General features: G+C 38.2%; 1 protein-coding gene across 1 annotated transcript in view; it reads right to left on the bottom strand.

Annotated features, from left to right (window-relative positions):
* Nucleotides 1–241: 241 nt before the first annotated feature.
* LOC126475427 (alanine--glyoxylate aminotransferase-like) overlaps nucleotides 242–24401 on the bottom strand; it is a 105750-nt gene continuing 81590 nt past the window's right edge. Inside the window, exons 4-7 of the mRNA XM_050103274.1 lie at nucleotides 22925–23080; nucleotides 14028–14129; nucleotides 10485–10733; nucleotides 242–755 (exon numbers count right to left, since the gene is read on the bottom strand). Coding sequence (XP_049959231.1) covers nucleotides 605–755; nucleotides 10485–10733; nucleotides 14028–14129; nucleotides 22925–23080 — 658 coding nt within the window. The 3' untranslated portion in view covers nucleotides 242–604. The remainder of the gene's footprint in view (nucleotides 756–10484; nucleotides 10734–14027; nucleotides 14130–22924; nucleotides 23081–24401) is intronic.

Here is a 24401-nt window from a genome sequence, read left to right on the forward strand (position 1 = left end):
TTTTTCATATAAATTATACAAATGATCTATAGAACATATAACTAACTAACTTCTGAAACATGTCTCACTCATCTGGCTTGCACAAGTTCTCCAGTCCTACTTTTAAGACAGATAGTATCATTACCAGCCCTTTGTAATTGATGTACCCAGTTCTTCTGAAGTTAGATCATGTCTCGTATGCCACTCTCCAATAATATCATAATTGGGCAATAGAGGATTTTTGCAATTCCAAAGAGATAACTATTTCTCGTATACAGATTTATTTGAATAATTTTTTCCTGTTGTTTTTTACATTTTGGTAATGTAGTGTTACATTGTTGATCTATTTTAACATCGTATCAAAATAAGCGAAGAATAAAGCAGAAAATTAATCCATGACATTATGAAGGAAACCAAATAATTCAAGTGTTTTGGGTAATGTTTCTCCTTTGGTAACAAACAGACTTTTTTTACACATTCTTTGGCATAATCAGCAGGAGAAAAATTTAGTGAACTTTTTTGTGGTTTTGAAAATAATTTATGTAAATAGTCACGTTTTTGCACAGATATTATTTGAAACTGGCTTTGGAAGTTCTTGTGACTAAGAATGCTTCTGTTGCTTGGATCATTCACTTATTTTACAATGTTGTATTGCATCCTTGAGGACTCCCAGAGTGAAATCAGCAGTGTATGGGTTTGCATTGCTTCCCATAAGACCAATTCTGTGTACCTGTTTTGCTGTTTTGCCAAATCCTCCAGGCAGATCCATTTTGTAACTGTAACATAACATAAGAGTGATGTAAGGCTTTTATGTACCTGAAAACAATGACAGTAATAACTAAATTAATGTAAAGCACACACACACACACACACACACACACACACACACACACACACACACACAAAATGAAGGTCTTCAATGTGAGACTGTAGAAAGGTGTGAATTCCAGGTTCAGATACAAGTATATATATGAGATATGTGATATAATACAAATTGGTTTTTGTCTCCTTGTTTGGTTACTATAACAAAATGTTCTTCATTACTTTATAAGAAATATTGTATTGAGCAGGGAAAAGCCAAGCTTGAATCTAGCCTCTTGAAATAGTCTGAACCCTTGATGTATGATAGAGCATGTGACCCATCTTCTCCTACTATAGAAGAGACATCCCAATGTTAATGACTGTGTGATGTAAGTGAGAAATTCATGAAAGCAGTAAGTAAATAAATAAATAGCTTTTACACAATTTAGACCATATGCAGTTTAGCTTCCTTCTCCTGCCTATCAATTGTTTTATGTCCTGGCAAGCAGGTCTTAAAAAAGGATGATACAACAGGTATATTTACAAAGATAGACAGATGCAGTGATCAAATCAGTGTCTCTTTTATACAATAAGTTCCCTTGGACTGGGAAGTTAGAGTGAAAACCAGTACTTCATCACATCAAGAAACCTCTTAACTGCGAAGGTGCAAAAACTATTAAATAGCCTACACTGTCGAAACAAGGCAGCATTTAGTTACCTAGCTATAAGCTAAGTGAGGTTGACCATAATATTTGAAAGTGCCTGGGTCTGTGAGCTTAATTCGGTTAAAACTGTCCTTATGAGGAATGTGAGGTAGTTTCTAAACTGCTTCATTGGTTCACTGACATCAAGTTGGATAATGTTGTGGAAGCTGCACAATATTTCAATGACACAGCTACTCGTCATCTTCAGGTGCAGCACCTGAAGATGACGAGCATCTGTCTTGTCAAAATATTGTGCAACTTCCTCAACATTATCCGATGCAGCACCCATGAACCAATAAAGCAGTTACTACATCGGGAAAGTCTTAAACAGCACAGTTTCTAAACTCCTCTGTAGCAGAATTGCTAAATATCCTTGTTGCCTTAGTAGGTAAAGGCAACAATGTAGCAAATTCCAGGCAAGGAAGGTAAGAAAGTTTTCACAGTATCAGCTTGTAGCATGAACATGGAATATAATTAATGAAGGAGAAAATGACAGTACAATGACCATTTAACAAGATGCACTGCTCCCAAACCCCCTACAGCTTTCCCATGATTACTTGTACTGAAAATTAACTTGTATGTGTATAGCTTTTATTTTTGTGCAGCCTAGGTAGTGATACAGATTGACTTGACCAATCTGTTTCTGCTCAGCTGTGTTCTCCTTCCCAATCCATCCCCTTAACAAATGTGCATGATAGAACATATGTTGAGTAACTGCAAACTCAACTTCGGTCTATAAATGAAAGCAAAATTGCTCATATAACAGCTGAACAGCTGTACTAGCATACATTCTGTAGAGTTTTTCATATGGAATTTCAAGTTTGTGACATCATCAGAAAGGAGAGAGAGATGTTTGAGAATACAATGCTGTATGAGACAAATATGCTCATTGACACAGTATTGCCCTGAGAGAGCAGGGCCTAAATGAAATTGTCCTCATGGATTTGGAAGAAGTATTAAATCTGAAACATACCAAACTTGTTATAAACATGTAAATGTATATACACTGAATTGCATTAGATAATTCTTAGGCTGTTGTAGTCATGCATCATCAATTAGGAAGCAGTTGACAACTTTTCTGACACATTACTACACTTCTGTTGTGCAGAAATGTTATTTTATATATCATTTTGAATTATTAACAAACATATATAGCATTTGGTTCCACCAGGAGATTTGTCATAGAAGTAGTTGGAGTTGTGTACCAACAAATCCCTTAGTAGCCTCTTCAACTGAACTTAATTAGTAGATAAACTTTTTACAGCTGCTGGCAAGTTAAATGTTTCTCAATAATTGACACCTTTCTGAACCAAACTGACTTCAGATCTTTAGGTAGATTGTCCTTATTTCTAGTACTGATTACGGATACTGAGTTGTTTGTTTGAAAAAGAGACATGTATCATAAATTTCATTTAGGAATATATACATTGCCTGACAAAAAAAGGAAGCACCCAGAAAGGGAAGAGGAAACAAAATTAAACTTCATAGGCTGAAGTGTATTATAAAATTGAGCCAAATGTGCGAAGAACTTGGCGGTATGAGCCTGTTTAATGTATGATGCTGCACCCCCTCTGGCCTGGACGCATGCACTGAAGGTTGTCATAAGGCTGTTGTACCCTCTCCTGACACAAGCTGGGCTATAAGTGTTGTAACTGTTCTCGTAGTCCTTTATGTGCTGGGTACTGGCACTGGGCCAAAGCTGACTTCTGAGCTGGCCGCACACGTTCTATTGGAAACAGTTCTGGGGATTTTGCTGGCCATGGGAGTACCTCAACATAATGCTGAAAATTCACCCACACATGTGCCATATGAGGATGGGCATTGTCCTGTTGAAAAGTGGCATTACAATACTGTTCCATGAGGGGTTACACATGAAGATGTAGCATGTCCATGGTGTTCCATTTTTCTGTCAGAGTTCCTCCAGTCATTACCAGCCATGATTTAAAGTGACACCCAATGGCTTCCACACCATAATACCAGGATGAACTCTGCTGTGCCTCTCCAAAACATTGGAAGAATGGGGCCTCTTGCCAGGTCACCACCATACTCACCGACAGTGGTCAACCAGGGTGGTGCACAACTGCAATTCAATGCTGAACACAGTACAACATCATTTGTCAGCAGATCATGCTTCTCGATCATGGCATGGCTCCAAATGCAGCCATTTGTATTGCAGTGTTAGTGGCAGCTAAGCATGAGATGGTAACTGCCTAGTCTGGTTGCTGCCAGTCTCCGACCAATGGTGTGGGATGACACAGAATGTTGTAGAGAGTCCATTACTTGTTCACTCATGTCATCTACATCTACATGGAAGGTGCAGATGTGAAGGGGCTATGATGTGCTTAGTGCACAATACCATAATTCTTTCTTATGGTAGAATAGAACTTGATGATGAGTACACTTGCCCTTGCATTCCTATTCCAGCAATGAGCCAGGGTCATATCTCACTGCCATACAAACCCGAATATTGCACAGTTCAATCGGCCATCAAATGTATACCAGTGCCCTTTCAAACTGTCAGGTATTGATAATGCCAATTCTTACAAGTGTGTGGCATCTCCATGCCCTGCACAGTGACCACTCAATGTCTGACACTGTTAATGTTCCTTATGTGCCCTACCACCCATGATAACAAAACTACCCACGAACAAGACTAATGCAGTCTGGTGGCCACTTTACTCGTCGCAGAGAATTGCATCTCTAATCATTTATAAACCTGCCAGTTGTGTGTGTATGAAGATACACTGACATCTGATTATGTCTTCTGGATGCTTCCCTTTGTTTGTCTGGCAGTGCATATTGGGAAGCAGTAGTTAGTATCCCCAATTTCTTGAACGGGTCTCTGCAGGATGTTCTTGTGTTCACACCACAAATAATTTATATTACATGCTTTTGAACTCAGAAAATCTTAGCTTGCCTTGATTAGTTGGTGGTCAGAACTCAAGGTTTCTGTGTTTCCCAGATCCATAAAACTACTATAGTACAAGTGAGGCATTTCAGGGCATGAATTTGGGTTACTTTAACAGCAATAGCTTTATGTTGTCTGTAACTGAATAGGTAAAAACTACATATTGGTCTAGATCTATACTCCTCACAACACCTTTTGGTGTTGGTGCAGGGTATTCTATGTATCACTAGCATTTTCACCTCTTCCTGTTCCAATAGTGAGTAGGCTGTAGGTAAAATTGTCGTTAGTAAGTCTTTGTGTAAGGTCAAATCTCTCTAATTCTACCTTAACCGTCTTTATGTGGTATGTATGTGGGAGGAAGCAATATATTGGTTGATTCTTCAAGGAGTTTATGCCCTCATAATTTGAACTGTAAACCACACTGTGGTGCACAGTGCCTCTTTTATGGTGTCTGCCTCTAGAGTTGACTCTGCCTCTCCATGATGCTTTCATGTTTGTTAAATATGCCTATAAAAAGGCACAGCTCATCTTTGCATTTTCTCTATTTCCTTTGCCAGTCATATATGGCATGAATTTGAGACTGATGAACAACTTCCAACTGATGGTTAAACAAGGGTTTTGTAAGCTACTTCTATACTTGATTTTTTAATTAAAGAAATGGTTGTAGCACTGTCATAAGTTGCAATATGAAGTCTCTAGCACGTCAGTTGTGAAGTGGTTTACAACTTTATCTTTAATGAAAGAAATGATTGGAATACAGTTGAAATTTGCATTAGGAAGTCTCCTATGTAACTTATGATGGTATTACAACCATTTCTTTCATTAAAGATGAAATTTTGGACCTGTGGCAGGCTTGAGATTGGTAAATATATGTCTGCTTTATTCCTGTGTAGACAAATTATGTTATACCTCATCCTACAAATTTATCATGTGAGGATATCTCTTGTAGTACAAGCGTTTTTTAATTGTGATGTTCTGTACCTGTTTTAGATAAATGAGAATTGATCATTTGCAAAATAATTTGTGTGATACACGTGCAGGCATAAGCTGTTGTCAGCACACTGGTTGGCAAATATGAAGCACAAAGATCGATTAGTAGGCACTGGATCAAGTACACTTATCATTAGAGAGACCAGAGACACACCTACAAGCAACATTCCACCAATGTCCTCTCAATAGCATGTATTTAGGCCACTGCCGCTGACTGGAGGGTCTCACTCAATCATCCAGTTTAGTGTCTGTCAGTTTACTCGCAGAGCGAGTTTAGTTTGTCACCGGCTATGACAGTAGATAGTGAGCAGATTAGTGACTAACGTGGAACTAGTTTACCTCAACCAGAATTGTTGTTTACTAGCAGTGAGAAGCTAAAATTTGTAATAGCAAGACTACCAATATTGACATTACATCAGTCTGTAAGAGGATTATTACTGATGAGCTTGTACCACAAAAAATGGACTGTATTCAACTTAAGTAAATGTTTCCAGCTCATGTAAATAAAGAACCATATCAATCCACGTGTGCGTTTGTGTTGTAGAAAGAGGATACCGGCCACCCATAACAACATTCCCTCCCTTGCTTCCTTGCAGTACAAGTCCCTACAATACACATCTAGTGACTGAATGAACTTGTTTTGTAACAGAACAATATTTCCAGCTCTGTTGTGAAACTGACTGTCCTATACTATTTAGTAGTATGAAAAATTTGCAGTCAGCATGATGTAGAGTTTCAGGTTAGAACCTCTGCATATACTCCACAAGTCACTGTACAATGCATGGTGGATGGTACATTCTACCAATATTATCAGTTTCCTATTTTATTCAGTTCACATATTGAGTAAGGGAAAAATGACACCCAAATTTCTCTTATCTTATTATTTTAGTTCGTATGCAAGACATACATACATACATTGGTGGCAGAATAATGTTTGCACAGGCTATTTTGGATGCAAGTTCTGTTAATGTGCCCAACAGTTTTTGCTACAGCTACATCAGTTTTCTTCCAAGGATTTCTATTTAGGTTCACCAAGCATTCCTGTTACATTTACCTTAGTAGAAAGAAGTGGCTTTCATAGCAGTTTCAGAAACTACTGGATAATTTTTACATGTTGATGTGAATGTTTGTAAAGTAAAGTAAGTGACCACATTGTTAGTTTCTTATCTCCAGTAAGCAATGATAACATCAGAGGTAAATTATTCTTCTAATTGTGAATTGTGTTTTATTCATCTCATGATGTACATTTGCAATCCATTTGGTTTGCGTACAGGAGACATGTCAAAAATTTGTAATTCTGTTACAATAATTCTTACATTAATAAATAATAGCACTACAATAAATAACAACACTATAAGCATATTTCTTGGAATGTGTAACACATTGTATCCAGCTAAAATTTTCAGTTTGTCCTGCATGAATTTATCCACTGAGTAATAACACTCCAATGTCAGTACCTCATATAGCTTTCTTTTAAGTGAAACTAAATTCATCTGCATCAACTTTTTTCCCTTTTAATTTATTACAAAGTTTCATTCCCATGTATTGGGGTCCTTGCGCATACAGTCTGAGGTGGTGGGTGGGGAACATAAAATTATCTGTGTTTCTAGTATCATGTGAATGGACAAAATGGTTTCCCTCAAATAATTCATGTCAGTTGTACAAAAATATAATAATCTAATGTATTTATAAGGATGGCAGAGTTAATATTTTAAGTTTTCTAAATAATGGTCGACATGGTTCTTTGTGATTTGCAGTGCACATATTTCGAGTTACTTTTTTATGTATTTTTAGTATCTTCACTATGTTTGTCAAGTTACTCTGAAAAACAATACTGTACCCAATAATGTATTCGAAGTAGCTTCTATATGCTACTTTTTGTGTGTCCATGTCTGTTGCAGTTGGCAACGCTGCTCAGTTTGTGTGCCTGCCAGTTCAAATTTTTATCTACATTTAAACCTAAGAATTTGAGTGAGTCAACTTCTTCTATGTTTTGGTTGTTGTGTACAATCTTAATCTGCTCACATTTTGACTGTTCGGTTTTGAACTACATCACGTGAGTTGTAAATATGTTTAGATTCAACCCATTTAGCTGAAACCAAGTTTCTAAGGTACTGAGGGTACTGATCACAGATCTGGGAATTTTTTATGAGTCCTGATCTTCAACTAAGACTGAAGTATCATCTGTGAGCAGAACTAATGGGGAGCTGACGTTTAATGGCAAGTCATTAACATAGAAGAGAAATAGGACTGGGCCTGATATGGAGCCTTGCAGAACTCCCTGAGGGGGTGGTTTTTTTTTTTTGCCCCCCCCCCCCCCCCAGTCAGAGAAATAATATGCACCATTTGAAGAGATGCTAACTCTTTGCTTTCTATTGGATAAGTAGGATTTAAGCCATTGTAGGGCACTGCTGCTAAAGCCATACTTTTAAAGTTTGTAAACAAGCAATGCATGGTTTACAGAGTCAGAGGTCACAGAAAATTCCTGCCACCTTATTTCTCTTGTCTAATGATGTACTTATTTTCTCAGTGAAACTGTTTACTGCATGTATGGTGTTTTTCCACTGCTGAAAACCAAATTGATTGTGTAGAATAACAGAATATTTTGCAATGAAGTTTTGGATTTGTGCAACAGCAATTTTTTCAAATATTTTAGATAGGACTGGGAGAATCGAGATAAGACGATAATTTCCCATGATCTCTCTTGATCCCTGCTTGAAGAGTGGTTTGACTTCAGCATATTTCAGGATCTCTGGGAAACAGCCCTCTTAAAAACATTGATTTATAATTTGAGCTAGTGGGTTTGCAATTCTGTTGTGTACAACTTTAATAACTTTGGTGGGTATTCCATCCCAACCTGCCTATTTTTTGTTTCTTGATGCTAGAGAAGCATTTTCTACATCCTCCACAGAAACTTTTAAGTTTTGTAAAGTTTTCAGAGTTTTTACTTAGGCCAAAGGGATTTACTTTTTTGTGATAATATTCTACATCTACATTAGACTTTGCTACATTTATACAGAATCCATTAAAGTACTCTGATATCTGAGTTGTATTTACAATAATATTTCCTTCAATGTCAATTTTTGAACCTAACTCTGATTTAATGACTGACCACACAGCCTTTGTATTATTTTTATGATTTAAAATTAGTCTGTCATTTGCCAGTTTTTTGCTGCCCCGACATCTCTTATAAATATGGTTTTATAGAGTCTAACATATTTAATGAAATCAGTATGTTTATTATATTTTAGTTCTCTGTGCAGTTGCCTTTTCCTTACAATGGAAATTTTTATGCACTGGGTAATCTACTTTACTTTATTTGTTATTTTATTGCTGTAAAGTATAGGTGGAAATGTTTCATTAAAGGCACCAGGAAAACCATGTAGGAATTTCTTAAAGTTCTCATCACTTGAGTTACAATGATCAAAAGGCCATGTTGTCTCTTTTAGCTTCTCACTAAATGTTAGCAAGTTTTCTTTCCTAAAGTTCCAGCTTGTATGGGTTCTAATATGTGAAATGTTCCTGTCTGTCTGTGGCAGCACGATGAACAATGCACAATGATCTGAAATACCTAGATCTAGACAAAATTTATACACATCTTCATATACATAATTAATTAGAACATTGTCAATATATGTTGCTGATTGCCCATTGTCTCTGGTAGATTAAAAAAAATTAAATTTGAAACCATATTTCTTTACTAAGTCAGTGAATCTTGAAGCATGGCTATTATCACATGTGATATCAATATTAAAATCATCAGCTATTACAATTTTTTTCTTTTTTTCTCTACAAGGGTCTTCTACCATAATATGAAGCTTAGATAAGAATAGTTCTGCTGTTAACGTCCCTGGAATTCTGTATATTGAGATTATTATAACATTTGCTAGTGATTCTACTATTTCTACACAACAGCTCTCAAACACACATTCTTCATTTAAATAATTAAAACAGTTTCTGGTCTCATAGTTTATATCACTATGTAGAAGTGTACATGAGCCTCCACGTGACGTGTTTCTCCTGCAAAAGCTACTTGTTAATCTGAAGTTCCCTATTTTGTTTAGAATTTTAATTGTGTCCTCAGTAAACCAGTGCTCATTTAAACAAATAACTCTAATATTTGCACATTCTGTCAGAATGATTTCCAATTAATCTATTTTGGAGCTTTTATTGATTGAAGCATCAGGGTTTAAACCATTTATCTTCCAGTGGATAACATACCTACTTTGACTATTAGTTATGGGCTTTAGCACATTTCTTGCCACATAATGGTTAGGTTTTATCTTTCTTAATGCTACGTAAGTTTTTCACACCCATCACTACATATCAGTTTCCCTTATTTTTTATGACCTGTCAAGTATCTAGGAACATCTTACTGAATATTTTTGAGCCCAACCTATTCAGATGTAGACCATCTTTGGCAAGACACTTTGCCCTTAGAAATTTGTTGGGGTCAATGAAAATGACTCCTAGTTTATTGCAATGTTCCTTAGTATTGCCGTTTATTCTCTGCACATAGCTGTCACTCACCAATCTCCTGTACACAATGCCACTTATTATTACTCTGAAATACGAGTAGAGTCTTCTGGCCATGTGAGCTATAGAAATGTGAACAATGGACTGTTTGCTAATACATTCAGGGCATCAGGACAGAAATGAGGGAGGTCATAAATTCCACTGATGTCAATTTTACATTTGACAATCCTTCATACAGATGTGTAATACAAAGCCATTTCATTGTTCACATTTCAAATGAAATATCAAATGCTTCCTGCTAGTGAATCACTTAAAAAATCTGAGGTAAGAGGGAAACCATCTTCCCTTGTTCGATATTCAGTAAAGCAAGTTTTCTTGTGAATAATCATAAATTCCTTAGGCCTAGTTCCTCAGGAAGTATGTATTATTTAAATAAATTCCAGAGAAAATTATTAGCTATCATTATTATACTGGAATCCTATCATGAAGGAAAATTCCTATAAATGTAATCAAGTATGTGGCTACTGGAAAACATTTGAATATTTTACGTGCCACCTTCAACAGTAAAAATCATGATTACTTTTCACTTTCTGACAATAATTCTGGAACTGAAAATGAATACTTACACATCCATTGCATAATGTCGTAGTTTCCTCCAATCAATTCCTGGCTTTGTACGGACTGTTGTCACACAGTTAAGAGGGGTTTCTCCCTCATGTGGAAACAATTCAAGACCAAGCTTATGAACACCTACACGAACTCTCTCAGCAGTTTCATGATGCCTCTTCCATCGGTTTTCCAGCCCTTCTTCTACAATTTCAGCTAGAGCTTCACGCAGTGCAAAAAGAAGATTCATAGACAAAGTATAGTGATACCTGAAACAAAAACAAGAGTAAATATTTACCAAGTATGCACAGCAAAAGAGTGTACTAAATTAAATTTCAGAAAGGAACATGCAAAATATCAGGTTTCCAAGTACTTAATCTGCCTGAGATCAAATGTCTTATTTCATATTATATGTACCTCTCTTAACAGTCCCAGATCATCAAAATATCTATCTCTCTTAAATCTTTAACTAAAAGCTGATACAGCCCCTGATAATCATATATTCTGATACACATCAAATTATAAACATGCACGCAAAGAAAAGCAGTTCTGACATTGCATTTGTTTATACTGTAACGTTAGAAGCAAATACTTAAAATACAATGTATATTGCCACAAAGTGTATTAATATTGTCATTATAAACTGACTTATATAAATCAAGAAAGACTTACAAAAATACAACTCAGATGACTTCACTTTGTGTAGAATGTGATAAAAATTGGATAAAATATGGCAAAAATAAAACATGGTTTCGAAAAGAGACTTTATTTTAAAATGAAAAATTAATGTATTAGTTTTAAATAGCTCAAGTAATGTGATTACTCTGTAGTGAGGTTTGCTGTTAATGATGGTGACTATGGCCTCCATACAGGTGAATGCCCTTTTTCTAACTGATCTGTTCTTGTAACAACAAGAGAGACTGGCAGAGAACAGCCTCCTGAAAGTATCAAAGAGGTGGTAGGCTGTGTTTCACCTCAGCAGAATAAGCAGGCTGCTTTGTGTCCTGAATTTTTGCAGTTAAAGATGTTCACTGGTGAGAGAAGTACATTTTATTTATGTAGCTTTTCTTTATAAGATTCAATCATCACTAATTACACTAGTGTAAGCATCTGTGCACACATTAAGAATGTCACCTCTACAGATTTATGAAACATTCCCCAAGGAGAAGGCATAGTGATCTATGGTTGCACATCACACACAGATACATGGATATTTCTTTGAGTCTGTACTTCTTAATAAATCAATTCATATCTGCTGTCACTTTGCAAGTTAAACTATGATGCCACCATTCATATTGAGCACAGTACACATTTTGTCTGTCACTGTAAATAGTCCCTCCTATGTTGAGTAATTTGGGTTACACATGTGGCTGGTTATTTTATTTTTCACCACTTCTATGAAACCATCTTTACCCTCAACTTGTTAATATCTCTCTTCTTGTGGTTGTGCAAAGGAAAGTAAGTGGGGGGAAAGGTGTATTTGTACTCCTTTTATTGTAGTATCTTAGCCGCATAATCACTTTAAAATTGCTGTGGTATTTTCCTCAACATAGTTACTATGGTAAACTCACAAGTTTTGAACATAAATTATGGGAAATACCAAGCAGAACTTACTGTGCAGGGTATGTTTTATGGGAACAGAATTTTTGGCAGGCAGCAGCTCATTATTTAACAAGCAGGATTTTTTATATTTGATGGAAGGCTTTACATCTGTAAGGCCATGGACTAAAGCTATTATAGGCAAAGTAACTTTCTCCATTTACAATGTATTATTAGAAACTGGAGAAAGTGCCCACAATTTAGATTTTAAGTAATTATTTTCATGTTGTGGAACAAGTCCTATAATCATTTATTCTAATAGAAAGAGAGAGAGAGAGAGAGAGAGAGAGAGAGAGAGAGAGCAGGGGGAATTTGTCACTTGTGCTGAAAACTTTACATGGAAAATAAGGATTTCATCAACAGTTCTCATAGTTCTAACACTATTGTATTAAACTGTCATTCTGAAATAACTGTCAACAGGGTGTTATGTAGTGTACAGACATGAAATACACTCCTGGAAATGGAAAAAAGAACACATTGACACCGGTGTGTCAGACCCACCATACTTGCTCCGGACACTGTGAGAGGGCTGTACAAGCAATGATCACACGCACGGCACAGCGGACACACCAGGAACCGCGGTGTTGGCCGTCGAATGGCGCTAGCTGTGCAGCATTTGTGCACCGCCGGTGTCAGTGTCAGCCAGTTTGCCGTGACATACGGAGCTCCATCGCAGTCTTTAACACTGGTAGCATGCCGCGACAGCGTGGACGTGAACCGAATGTGCAGTTGCCGGACTTTGAGTGAGGGTGTATAGTGGGCATGCGGGAGGCCGGGTGGACGTACCGCCGAATTGCTCAACACGTGGGGTGTGAGGTCTCCACAGTACATCGATGTTGTCGCCAGTGGTCGGCGGAAGGTGCACGTGCCCGTCGACCAGGGACCGGACCGCAGCGACGCACGGATGCACGCCAAGACCGTAGGATCCTACGCAGTGCCGTAGGGGACCGCACCGCCACTTCCCAGCAAATTAGGGACACTGTTGCTCCTGGGGTATCGGCGAGGACCATTCGCAACCGTCTCCATGAAGCTGGGCTACGGTCCCGCACACCGTTAGGCCGTCTTCTGCTCACGCCCCAACATCGTGCAGCCCGCCTCCAGTGGTGTCGCGACAGGCGTGAATGAAGGGACGAATGGAGACGTGTCGTCTTCAGCGATGAGAGTCGCTTCTGCCTTGGTGCCAATGATGGTCGTATGCGTGTTTGGCGCCGTGCAGGTGAGCGCCACAATCAGGACTGCATACGACCAAGGCACACAGGACCAACACCCGGCATCATGTTGTGGGGAGCGATCTCCTACACTGGCCGTACACCACTGGTGATCGTCGAGGGGACACTGAATAGTGCACGGTACATCCAAACCGTCATCGAACCCATCGTTCTACCATTCCTAGACCGGCAAGGGAACTTGCTGTTCCAACAGGACAATGCACGTCCGCATGTATCCCGTGCCACCCAACGTGCTCTAGAAGGTGTAAGTCAACTACCCTGGCCAGCAAGATCTCCGGATCTGTCCCCCATTGAGCATGTTTGGGACTGGATGAAGCGTCGTCTCACGCGGTCTGCACGTCCAGCACGAATGCTGGTCCAACTGAGGCGCCAGGTGGAAATGGCATGGCAAGCCGTTCCACAGGACTACATCCAGCATCTCTACGATCGTCTCCATGGGAGAATAGCAGCCTGCATTGCTGCGAAAGGTGGATATACACTGTACTAGTGCCGACATTGTGCATGCTCTGTTGCCTGTGTCTATGTGCCTGTGGTTCTGTCAGTGTGATCATGTGATGTATCTGACCCCAGGAATGTGTCAATAAAGTTTCCCCTTCCTGGGACAATGAATTCACGGTGTTCTTATTTCAATTTCCAGGAGTGTAATTGCATTTCATTATTCAAAACATTCATGACTGAAATCTTAATGAGTTGGAATAAGATGGAACTAATTTTTTTTTAAATTAAAGCACATACCCTCTGGGAACTTCAGGTCCCAAGCTCTTCCAGTTCTTAGCAAACTCCAAAGCATCCATATAGAAACTCTGGACTTTGGTCTTACGATTCATCATCTTCTTTCTGAAATAGAAAAAAACATATTCCTTTATGAGTACTCATATAGATCGCCACAGTTAGGTTTGTTTGAGTTATTGTTACAGTACACATTTAAGCTATTAATGCTGTAGGAAAGCTCTGTTAGAATGTAAATACTCTTGGATTAAAGGAGACCATTCACAAAAAGCAGAAATGTTGAGTCCAAAGTGCTGGTTGGCCGAACAATTCCAGTGCTGTGTTTCAGCAGGTGGATTAAATTGTGGTGGGTGTTTTGTCAGTTGGGCTTGGTAGAGGGAGAGAGAGGTGGGAGGCAGGGAGGGATTGGGTTTGGGTGGCTAATAGCTTGGAGGGAGGCAGCCAATTTGCTAGCTATGAACCAGGGAGGGAGGGGTGGCAGGTACACAGGCATGTGATGCACAGTTCCCAGAACTAGTGGGGAGTGCTACATGCTAAAGATGAAATAGAAAATATGTTTTGGGAGGGAGTGAGAGGTTGGAATAACTGGAAACCATTTGGTGGAGGGTGTGAGGACAGTGGTTTGATGGAAACTGAGGCCAGGATGATTATGGGAGTGGAGGATGTGTTGTAAGGATAACTCTCATCTGCATAGTTTATGGAAGTGGGTTGTGGAGAGAAGGGACCGTATGGCCGAGGTTGTGAAGCAGTCATTGAAATTGAACATGTTGTGCTCTTGTGCTCAGCTGCATGTTGTGCCACTGGGTGGTCAACTTTGTTCTTGACAACAGTTTGGCTGTGGCCATTCATCCTGGTGGAAAGCTGGTTGCCAGTCGCACTGACAAAAAGGCTGTGGAGTGTGTGCAGCAGAGCTGGTATATGACATAGCTGCTTTCACAGCAGGCCAGGTCTCTGATGGGGTAGGATAAGGCTGTGACAGGACTGGATCTTGAGGTGTTGGCTAGGTAGATTGGGCAAGTCTTGCACCTTGGTCTACCACAGGGATGTGATCACTGTGGCAAGGGTCCCCCTCATCACCCAGTATCGATATGGACTATAACAGCTGAACCATATCCTTTGTTAGGGCATTGATTATCTCTCATTGTACCTTGAAATGAGGAAAATCCTATCTAAGATCCTTTCCACCTCCCCAAAGTGGTGTTCCATCACCTACCCAACCTACACAACACCCTAGTCCATTTCTATGCTGCTCCCACAACCAACCCCTTGCCACAGGAATCATATCCCTGTGGTTCACCAAGGTGCAAGACCTGCCAAATCCTCCCACTTAACTCCTCCTTCTCTTGTCCTGTCACAGGCTTATCATGCCCCATTAGAGGCCAGGTCATCTGTGAAAGCAGCCATACCATTAGAGACCAGATTATATGCATTTGCAGGTCGCATATGTATCAGCATATTTGGTTCCTTTTCAGTGTTATCGTATATTTTAACTAAAAACTAATAATGATGCATATTTTCTCTCTATGTTTAGAATATTTTAAAAATCTAGCTCAATCTCATTTTGATGTCTCACAGAGTGACTGCGACCTACAACTGCATGCGATTGCCAACTGAGAGGCTACTGGCTAACGATCTCATTACTGAACAGGAACAGGCAGGCAGAGTCAATGCATCTGGTACCTGTGCCTATGCGTCTGGTGCTTGTGCCTCCAGTTGATCCCCTCCCCTGTCATACTGCACACCTTGGCCACAATTCAAGTAAATTACACAAGTTGTTAGTCACATGTACATTGCTTCAGTTTAGTTTTCTTCTTATTTATATGAAGTTTAACATATTTACGTGTAGTGTGTAATGTGTTGTGCACCATCCTGCCTGAAAAAAGAAATGTCATTTTGTGGCTAGCTGACCATCCTGGAACATTAACATATGACGAAAATGTTTGATATTGTTGAGTTAGTGAGAAAAATGTTTTGCTTAAAAAAAGTTTCAAGTAGACCAGCTTGCCAAGACAAGTCTTCATGTCACAGGAATGCAGAAGAAAGGTCCATGACAACAACTTCTGACAGTAGCAAGTAGCAGTAGCAGGAATTTAACCTCCAAAGGTAACAAAAAAAATTGCTTTAATGTGGATCTGTGTGAAGCATTCATTGCAGGCAATATTCCTCTTCACAAACGTACAGACCATATCCTCAAAGGTTTCATGCATGAATATTGCTTAAATCAAAGCATACCAGATGAATCAACATTGCATAAATATTACATACCGGCAATTTGACTACAGGTTCTGGAAGAAATATACAATGAACTCAAGGCAACATTATTTGCATTTCAATTGACAAAACTACTGACGCTTGTGGCCGTTACATTGCAAATTTAATTGTTTATGCATTAAAACAACAGCCTTCCTCCTGCTATTTAGTGGCCTCCAAAGAACTTAAAAAGGCAAATCACCAGATTTGTGAATGTGGGCATTAGAAAAATATTTCCAGAATCTTCTCCAGATGAAAGTGTATTTGTGTTTCTCTCAGATGCTGCTCCCTATATGATCAAAGCGGGAAAAGCCTTCAAAGTATTTTATCCTAATTAGATTCATGTGATGTGTTTTGCCCCTGCAGTAAATCACCTTGCTGAAGAAGCACAATGCACATTTCAGAATGCAAAAAAAAAAAAACTGGTTTTATTTTAAGGCACCTTCTCACATCAAGACCTACAATGGAAAACCACGAAATGTGCCTTTACCTCCTGAACCAGTGGTAACTCATTGGGGTTCATCGATTGAAGCTGAGTTGTTTTACAATGAACATTTCAATGGCATCAAAGGAATAGTAAAAGACTTTGATAGTGCAGAAGCTTTGGTAATATGCCAGTTTGAGGAAGCATTTAATGATTCCAATGTAAAAAAACATAGCTGTGATTATCACTCATTTTTCCCATATACATGTGAGCATTAAAAGGCTTGAAACTCAAGGTTTGGTGCTGAATGAATCTGTTCAGTTAATGAACAAAATATGTCTAGTGAACTCCTCACTGCCAGAGGTATTCCAAGGAAAAAAAAATTTTTTTAAAAAAAGAAAAAAAATTGACAACATTTTGAACAACCCCAGCTTGGAGCTCTTGTCCCAAATGGATAGTTTTATTAATGAGATGTGTGAACTTCTACCAGAAAAGTATGATCCTTTTCTGCTTGAAAAAATATTTTGAGTGATCGAAGACACAGTCTTACTACCGAACACTTAGAGCAGTACCTGACTGTTATTTTACAATAGTAGCAAAATGTAAAATAATTTGTAAATGATATTCAGTTGGTAATATTCATTAAACATTAACATTGTTCAAAAAATTCCTGATTGTATGTTGCTTTTGAAATAAAATATTATGGCGTTCTCATGCATGCCCCTCTGCATGTGATATGTCTCAGAGCTGGACCTGTGTACCGGTATATTGATTGTTTCACAGCCACTAACTTGCATCACATTCACTTGTTACTGAAAACAATAGCAAAGAAAGAACAGTATTTGAAACGCATTGTGCATATTCATTTTGCAATTTTTTAAAAACTGAACTCAAAAAGGACTGTGCCTAACCCCTATCACGAAGTATACAGGTATACAACTATATCTGAAACACAGCGTGCATCTTCTTTTTGCAATCTTTTAAAAACTATTCACAAAAAGGATCTTGCCTAACCTCTGCCACAAATTATACAGATAATATAGATCATGAGATCAGCATTCTAAATGTCCCATTTTTTTTTTTTTTTTTTTGTTTGGCCACTGTTCTTCCACAAAATCGATATGCACAGGTCCAGCATTGAGAGATATCACATGCAGTAACTACTGTGCTTTTTATTACTTTTTCCTGATTGTATTGACAGTTTTTATGGATATTTTAAGCATTTTTCACACATATTTGCATGCATATTTTGAGCTTTTTATCTTGCATGTAATCTGGTCTGTACATAACATATACTAAATATACTGTGGACATTGCACAGCCTTTTATGTTGGTATGACTACCAACCAGCTGCCCACCAGGATGAATGGACACCACCAAACTGTAACCATGAACAAAGTCGACCACTTGGTGGCACAGGATGCAGCTGAGCACAGCATGTTCAGTTTCAAAGGCTGCTTCCAATTCCAGGCTATCTGGAACCTTCCCTTCATCACCAGCTTCTTTGAACTGTGCAGATGGGAGTTATCCTTACAATACAACTTCTCCTTCCATAATCATCTTGGCCTCAATCTCCAGTAACTCACTGTCCCCACACCTTCTACACACCAGTTTTCCATTCCACCATCCTGTCACCCCCTCTTAATTCATGTTGCATGTCATCTTCTGTGCAGCCTGCTCCCACCACCTCCGATAACCATGCATCAAATGCCTAGTCCATATACCTGCCACCCTTCCCTCTTGCATTCCTAGCCGGCAAACTGGCTGCCTCCCTCCAAGCTGTTAGCCACCCACCCCCAATCCCTCTCCATGCCTCCCACCTTTCTCACCCTCTAACCACCCCACCCTACAGTACCCTCACCACAACCCAATGTGCTTGCTGCATACACTACTGGCATTAGATTAGTAAATGCGAGTCACCAGATAATGTGAAATATAGTAGTTACGCTGTCATCAGTGCTATGCATTCTCTATAGAAGGAATTATCAATAAATTCTCAATGAGACTAACAAGTCACCACTATACAGATTACACATAAAATGGACCATCCTTTGTTTGAATACATAACACAATGTAATTCTTGGGACTTTGACACTTCTATACTTTTGCTGACTGAAGCTCTTGAGAACTCTTTTGTGCTCGACATACCACATGTTGTCACAATCTAACACCTGCCTTCTTCATGCATTCATCCAAATTTTAGTATGATTGATTCATACATTTTGTTCAGCAACCTCGTAATGAATGAAAATGCTCAGGCATGTAGAACAAGCTGCTTTATGTATAACTGCAGACTTACAGCTAAGATGAATTTGTCTCTCTTACATACTTTTTGATAAAGATACTTTCAAGTTTATTTCTTCCTTCATACTTTTTCTCTCTTTCCTTTCCTCTGTAAGACATATATCAGTGCTTTCAATTAACAATTAAGTTGTCACTTCACAAAAATGGAGCTGTCTGTCTGCTCATGTGTGTAATATTGTCCCCATTTCTGACCAATTAAAACAACATTTTTTTCTGGTGTATATGTCCCTTCATCACTTGATGCTCATCCATGAAAATAGTAGCAACCCATTATTTCCTGAATTACTTTATTAAATAATCTTCTCCTTTTTCCTGGCCTTATCCCATGTCTTCTCACGGTCAGCCTGTTAATCTCACTTTGGCAATATTAATCTTAGAGGGTGGCCTGTCACCACCTGTGAAACATGTAAAAGAGGGCAGCTGTGGGTACCAGCCTGGTATTGATCTAGTTGGATCTGGGAAACTGACTAAAAACCACATATAGGCTGGCTGGCACACCAATCCTCACTATTAACTTGCCAGGTGGATTTGATGTGGGGCTAGTGTGCTTCCTGAATTCAGGAAGCAGTGTGTTAATACCCACAACTATTCATGCTGATCTACTTAACTAAATAATAATAATAATACTAATAATAATAATAATGATGATGATAAGTGGTCCTGTGTCTACAATTAGATCTATACTACACAAACCACCTTAAGGTACAAGGCAAAGAATACCCTTGATGCTGCTATGATAAACCTCCTTTCCTATAACGTTTGTGAATAGTTCATGGTAAGAGGTGGCGGTAACACTCCATATGAATTTGAGTTCCTCTGATTGTCCCATCATAGTCATTTTTGTGAAATGTATTTGGGAAGAAAGAATATGTTGCCTGGATATTTTCCAAATTTTAACAGCACAGCTCTCTATGATTGACAATGCTTGTCTAGTGACATCTGGATGATCATTTCTGTGATGCTCTAGTGCTTTCTAAGAAAATGTATAGAGAAACATAATACTCTTCATTGGATCATCTCTAATTTTTCTATTGATGTTACATGTTAAAATCTCAGACTAATGAACACTACTCAAGGGTCAGTTGGATAAGGATTTTTCTAAGCTATCTCTTTTGTAGGCATATTGTTTCCTTTGGATTTTTCCAGTGAATCTCAGTCTGAAGTCAGCTTTTCCTCCAACAACTTTTATGCAGTTGTTTCACTTTAGGCCACTCTGGGTTCATCCTACTAGATATTTTACATTTGTTGCTATTTCGAATGTTTTGTTATCAATTGTGTAGTGAAAAAAATAAAGAGTTTGTCTGAGTATTTGTGCAAAATGCATTACATTTACCTATCATGAGCTACAGTTACACAGTCAGTTTCTGTATCAAGTGCCAGTCTTCTGCTGATCTTCCTATTCTGTTATAATTTTCTGGCATTTTGACTTTTCTATAAACAGCAGCAGCACCTGAAGCAGCTTCACAGATGTTACCCAGCAAATTATGTGTATGTTTTGTGAACAGTAATACTCTTTCCTTGAAGTACACCCAAAATTACTTTTATGTGTAATGATTTTGTTCACTTAGGATTGATATATTGAGTTCTATCTATCAGTATGTCTTGAATCCAGTCATGAAGTTGATATGATGTTCTGTAAGCTTGTAATTTGTTCACTAGGTGAAAGTGGATAATTGTCTAAAATGCCTTCTGAAAGCCAAGGAAAATTGAACAACCTGAGCACTGGTATCTATTGACTTCTGAATCTCATGGATGAACATAATTAGCTGAGTTTCATAATGCTGCTGTTTGAAGAACCCATGTTTACTTCTACAGAAGATATTTTTGGTCTCCATAAAAATCATAATGTGGGAGCATAAAACCTCTTTCACAGTGCTACAACTGATTGATTTCTTTGTTATTAACTTACTCTTGTACATATATGTGCAATGTCTCTTCTTGAAAGGAGGAGTATACTGAGTCTTAGACCAATCACTTGGAACAATTTTTTCTCCAGTAGTGTTTGAAAACTGCTGTAAGGAGTGGAGCATTTTTTTTAATAATCTGCATAATATTCTATAGGTTTGCAACAGGTTCAGTGACCTTATTCTGCTGAGTGACTAGTTGATTTTCTATTTCATGATCACTTTTCAATATATATAATTTCAGCATTTGTGCAAGGATTGAAAGGAGGGATTGTATTATGATCTTCACAGTGAAATAACTGTGGAAGATGGCATTCAGAGCCCACCTCTATTCCACCCTCCATTTTGGTGCATGGCCACTGAGTAACTGTATAAATAACTTTGATCAATTTACTGAACTTATGGTAAGGTCAAAACTTCTTAGAACTTTTTGTCACACTGACTGGCAGAATTTGATTTTCAGATCCTTTGAATGTTTTTCACACTGTTATTCTTACATTAATTTTGATTTTCATAGCTACCAGGAGATCTGAGGTGTTACTGTAATGAGTTAAGTTTCTAACTAACTGTCAAGGAAAGTAAAGGGAAGTGCATTGCCATAAAAATACCTGTGCATGGAAGTTGTTCAGTTTATGTAAGTTTCCCAGTCTATAGCTGGCTAGCTTTTCCAACTCCTTAGGCAGGTGACCTATAAAAGCATCAGTCTACCATGTTTCAGCAAGCTTTGAGACTTACCTTAGCCTTGGTTGTTTCTCATTCAGAGCCTGCTGTAACTTCACTAGATAATAGACTTTCTTTATGGCAATAAGTGCACCACCGCCATTGGTATTAGCCTATCCCATCACTGATGTTTTGTGCTCCAATTGTAATCCTGAGATTTCACTATTGCCCATTTCTGGTTCCAACCAGCATTCTATTCCTGTGACTATATGAGCATTACAGTTAGTATTGAGAATATTTCTGGGACTCTACCATGGATTATCCCACAGTTAATTAACATTTCCTCTTTTGATTTTCTGTGAATAATGCTCTTCTCTGTGATTAATGTGCTTTCTGAATACTGTGCTTAATTCAGCACTGAGCTCCTGTAATCACATGTTCATGCCACACATACTCTGCTAGTTGAGTAGCTCCTGTGACTAGTGCACCCTTGACCTATGGAAGATCAAGAAATCCAATCAAAGATAATTGCAAACTCATCTGAGGATTTCGTTTCAGCTCTCAACGTTACAAACAAGAGCACCACAGCTGTTTCAGAGTATGAAGCTTCAAATTACAAGTTAGCTATCTTCATCAGTTCAGCCAGTTATGTACTGGAAATGAAGAAGGCTTTTGGACACAGGCAGCAGATGTTGTAATGCCTAGTGCACATTAGTCTCCCTTTTCAAACTGCCAGCTATTTCCCTCAGTGGCACCATCACTTGCTTAATGATCAACTTTCTGAACTTCTCCAGACTTTGTGTGAAGGTGGTCGAAGGTACAGGAAGGTGGTCAGAAGTCCAGACAAATGAGGAATCCTTTCCTGGCTCAGATGTGCTTTCAACAATGGACAGAACTTTGTATCTATTGGTGAAGTGTAAGGTGACAGCTGTGGAGCCAATACTTACTTTCATCTTTTGTTCAGAGATTCATAGCTCCCACTCAGTGTTTGCAGTGTCCCAGTGTCCACCAGTTAGGCTTGGGTGAAGACAAAATGTCCAAATCATGCTTATCAAAACACACAGTAGTATGAGAGATCAGAGGCAAAGCCAGATGCACCAAAACTGTCACATTCATAACCATAGGTGCTCCCAGTGCTGCTGCAGTTAATACTACAAAGTTGTTGAGTGTGGCCAATGCAACTTTTAACTGTTTCCTCACGGCAGCCTATCACCTTGTATTCTCACACAACAAGAACAGTTTGTGTACAACTCCACAATGCAAAATTTAAGCTTCCAGACAATGTTTCCTGCACTCATTGTACATGCTTATTTGAAATATACAGGAAAATGAAATACAAAGAAAATTTGGTTTCTACTTACACTGCACGAGGACCAAACGTTATTGGTGCAAGACCAGTTGGTCCTCCAAGTGCCTTCTGTGAGCCAGCAAACGCAACATCGATGTCCCATTTGTCAACAAATATTGGAACTCCACCTACTCCTACTACTGTATCCACAATCAGAAGACAATTGTATCTGCAAAATACATCAATATGGAATTTGAGAAATTAGATTACAAAAACATATGTACTAGTTTGTATTAGTTGTACAAGTAAGTTCCAGATACCTATTATTTATAGCAAATGGCTACACAAAATGTCAATTGAAATTCAAGACATTACACAAAAGAACCTAGAAAGTGAATGAACCAAAAGCTCTGACTTCCTTGGTGAGAAAAGAAACAGTGATACTTCACAGTGTTACTAGCATGGAAAAACAATGTAATGACATTAAAAAGGGTGCAGTACAGGCAGCAGAAAAAACACTAGCACTGAAAAAGCAACCATAGATAACAGGTGATATACTGGAATTCATAAAAAACAACAAAAATGTAAAAATGTTGAAAGTGTACAGCAAAAATGTAGCTTTCTCAGAAATGAAGTTAGCCAGAAACATAGAATAGTTGAAGAAGAATTGACACAAAATCAAAACATGGTAATATAAATTCTGCACATAGACTAATAAAAATCACATTTGGGAGTAAAGAACAAGGGGAATGGTGAAGAGATGAGAAAGGTGACTGGGTAATGGAAGCAGAAATTAGGTAAGTAGACAGAAATGAAACTTGAAGAAGCTTTAGAGAAATTGAGCCAATTGAAAATGATGATGAGGAACTCTTATAGGCATCAGACCAAAGAAATGAGTAAGAGAAACTAGGGGAGTTGTATGAGATTATGAAAATAATTTAATTTTTTACTTTCTATGCAAGCAAGAATTGGTACATATGAAAGTTTCTGCACAATTGGCCTACAAAGGTCTCAAAAAATATATAAGTTAATTATTGAAGAATGGAGGGCAAAATTGAAAGTACATTGGGAGAGGATCAGTTCAGTTTTAGCAAAGGTAGGGACGCTGAACGAGCAAATTTAGCATTGTGGCTATTAAATAAAAGGAAGATTTAGAAGAAACATGGGAATATACAGTACCTTCACAGATTTTGTGAAGATTTTCATTAATCTGGATGGAATTTATTTCATTCATATTAACAAAAGCCTTCTAAAAACATTTTGCATTTTTAGGAAGTGGGTGATCAACTACAATGGTAAGTCAGTTATTATCTGCAATTTAGTTATATTTTTGTTTATTTTGGTAGTACTGTCATTTTCCATCGATGACACATGCTTTGTTTATTTGTTGTTAATCTTTGCAATTTTCAAGCTGCTAGGTTAGTTTCATTATTGCTGCCATGCTGTTAATCATGGCTGCTCCACTGTCTAATTGAACCAAAGAAGAGCAACGTTTAGTGATCCATTTTTTGTGGTCGTAAGGCATATCAGGGGCCGAAATTCATTGAAGA

Source organism: Schistocerca serialis, chromosome 4 (genome assembly GCF_023864345.2).
Source record: "Schistocerca serialis cubense isolate TAMUIC-IGC-003099 chromosome 4, iqSchSeri2.2, whole genome shotgun sequence".
NCBI lineage: Eukaryota > Metazoa > Arthropoda > Insecta > Orthoptera > Acrididae > Schistocerca > Schistocerca serialis.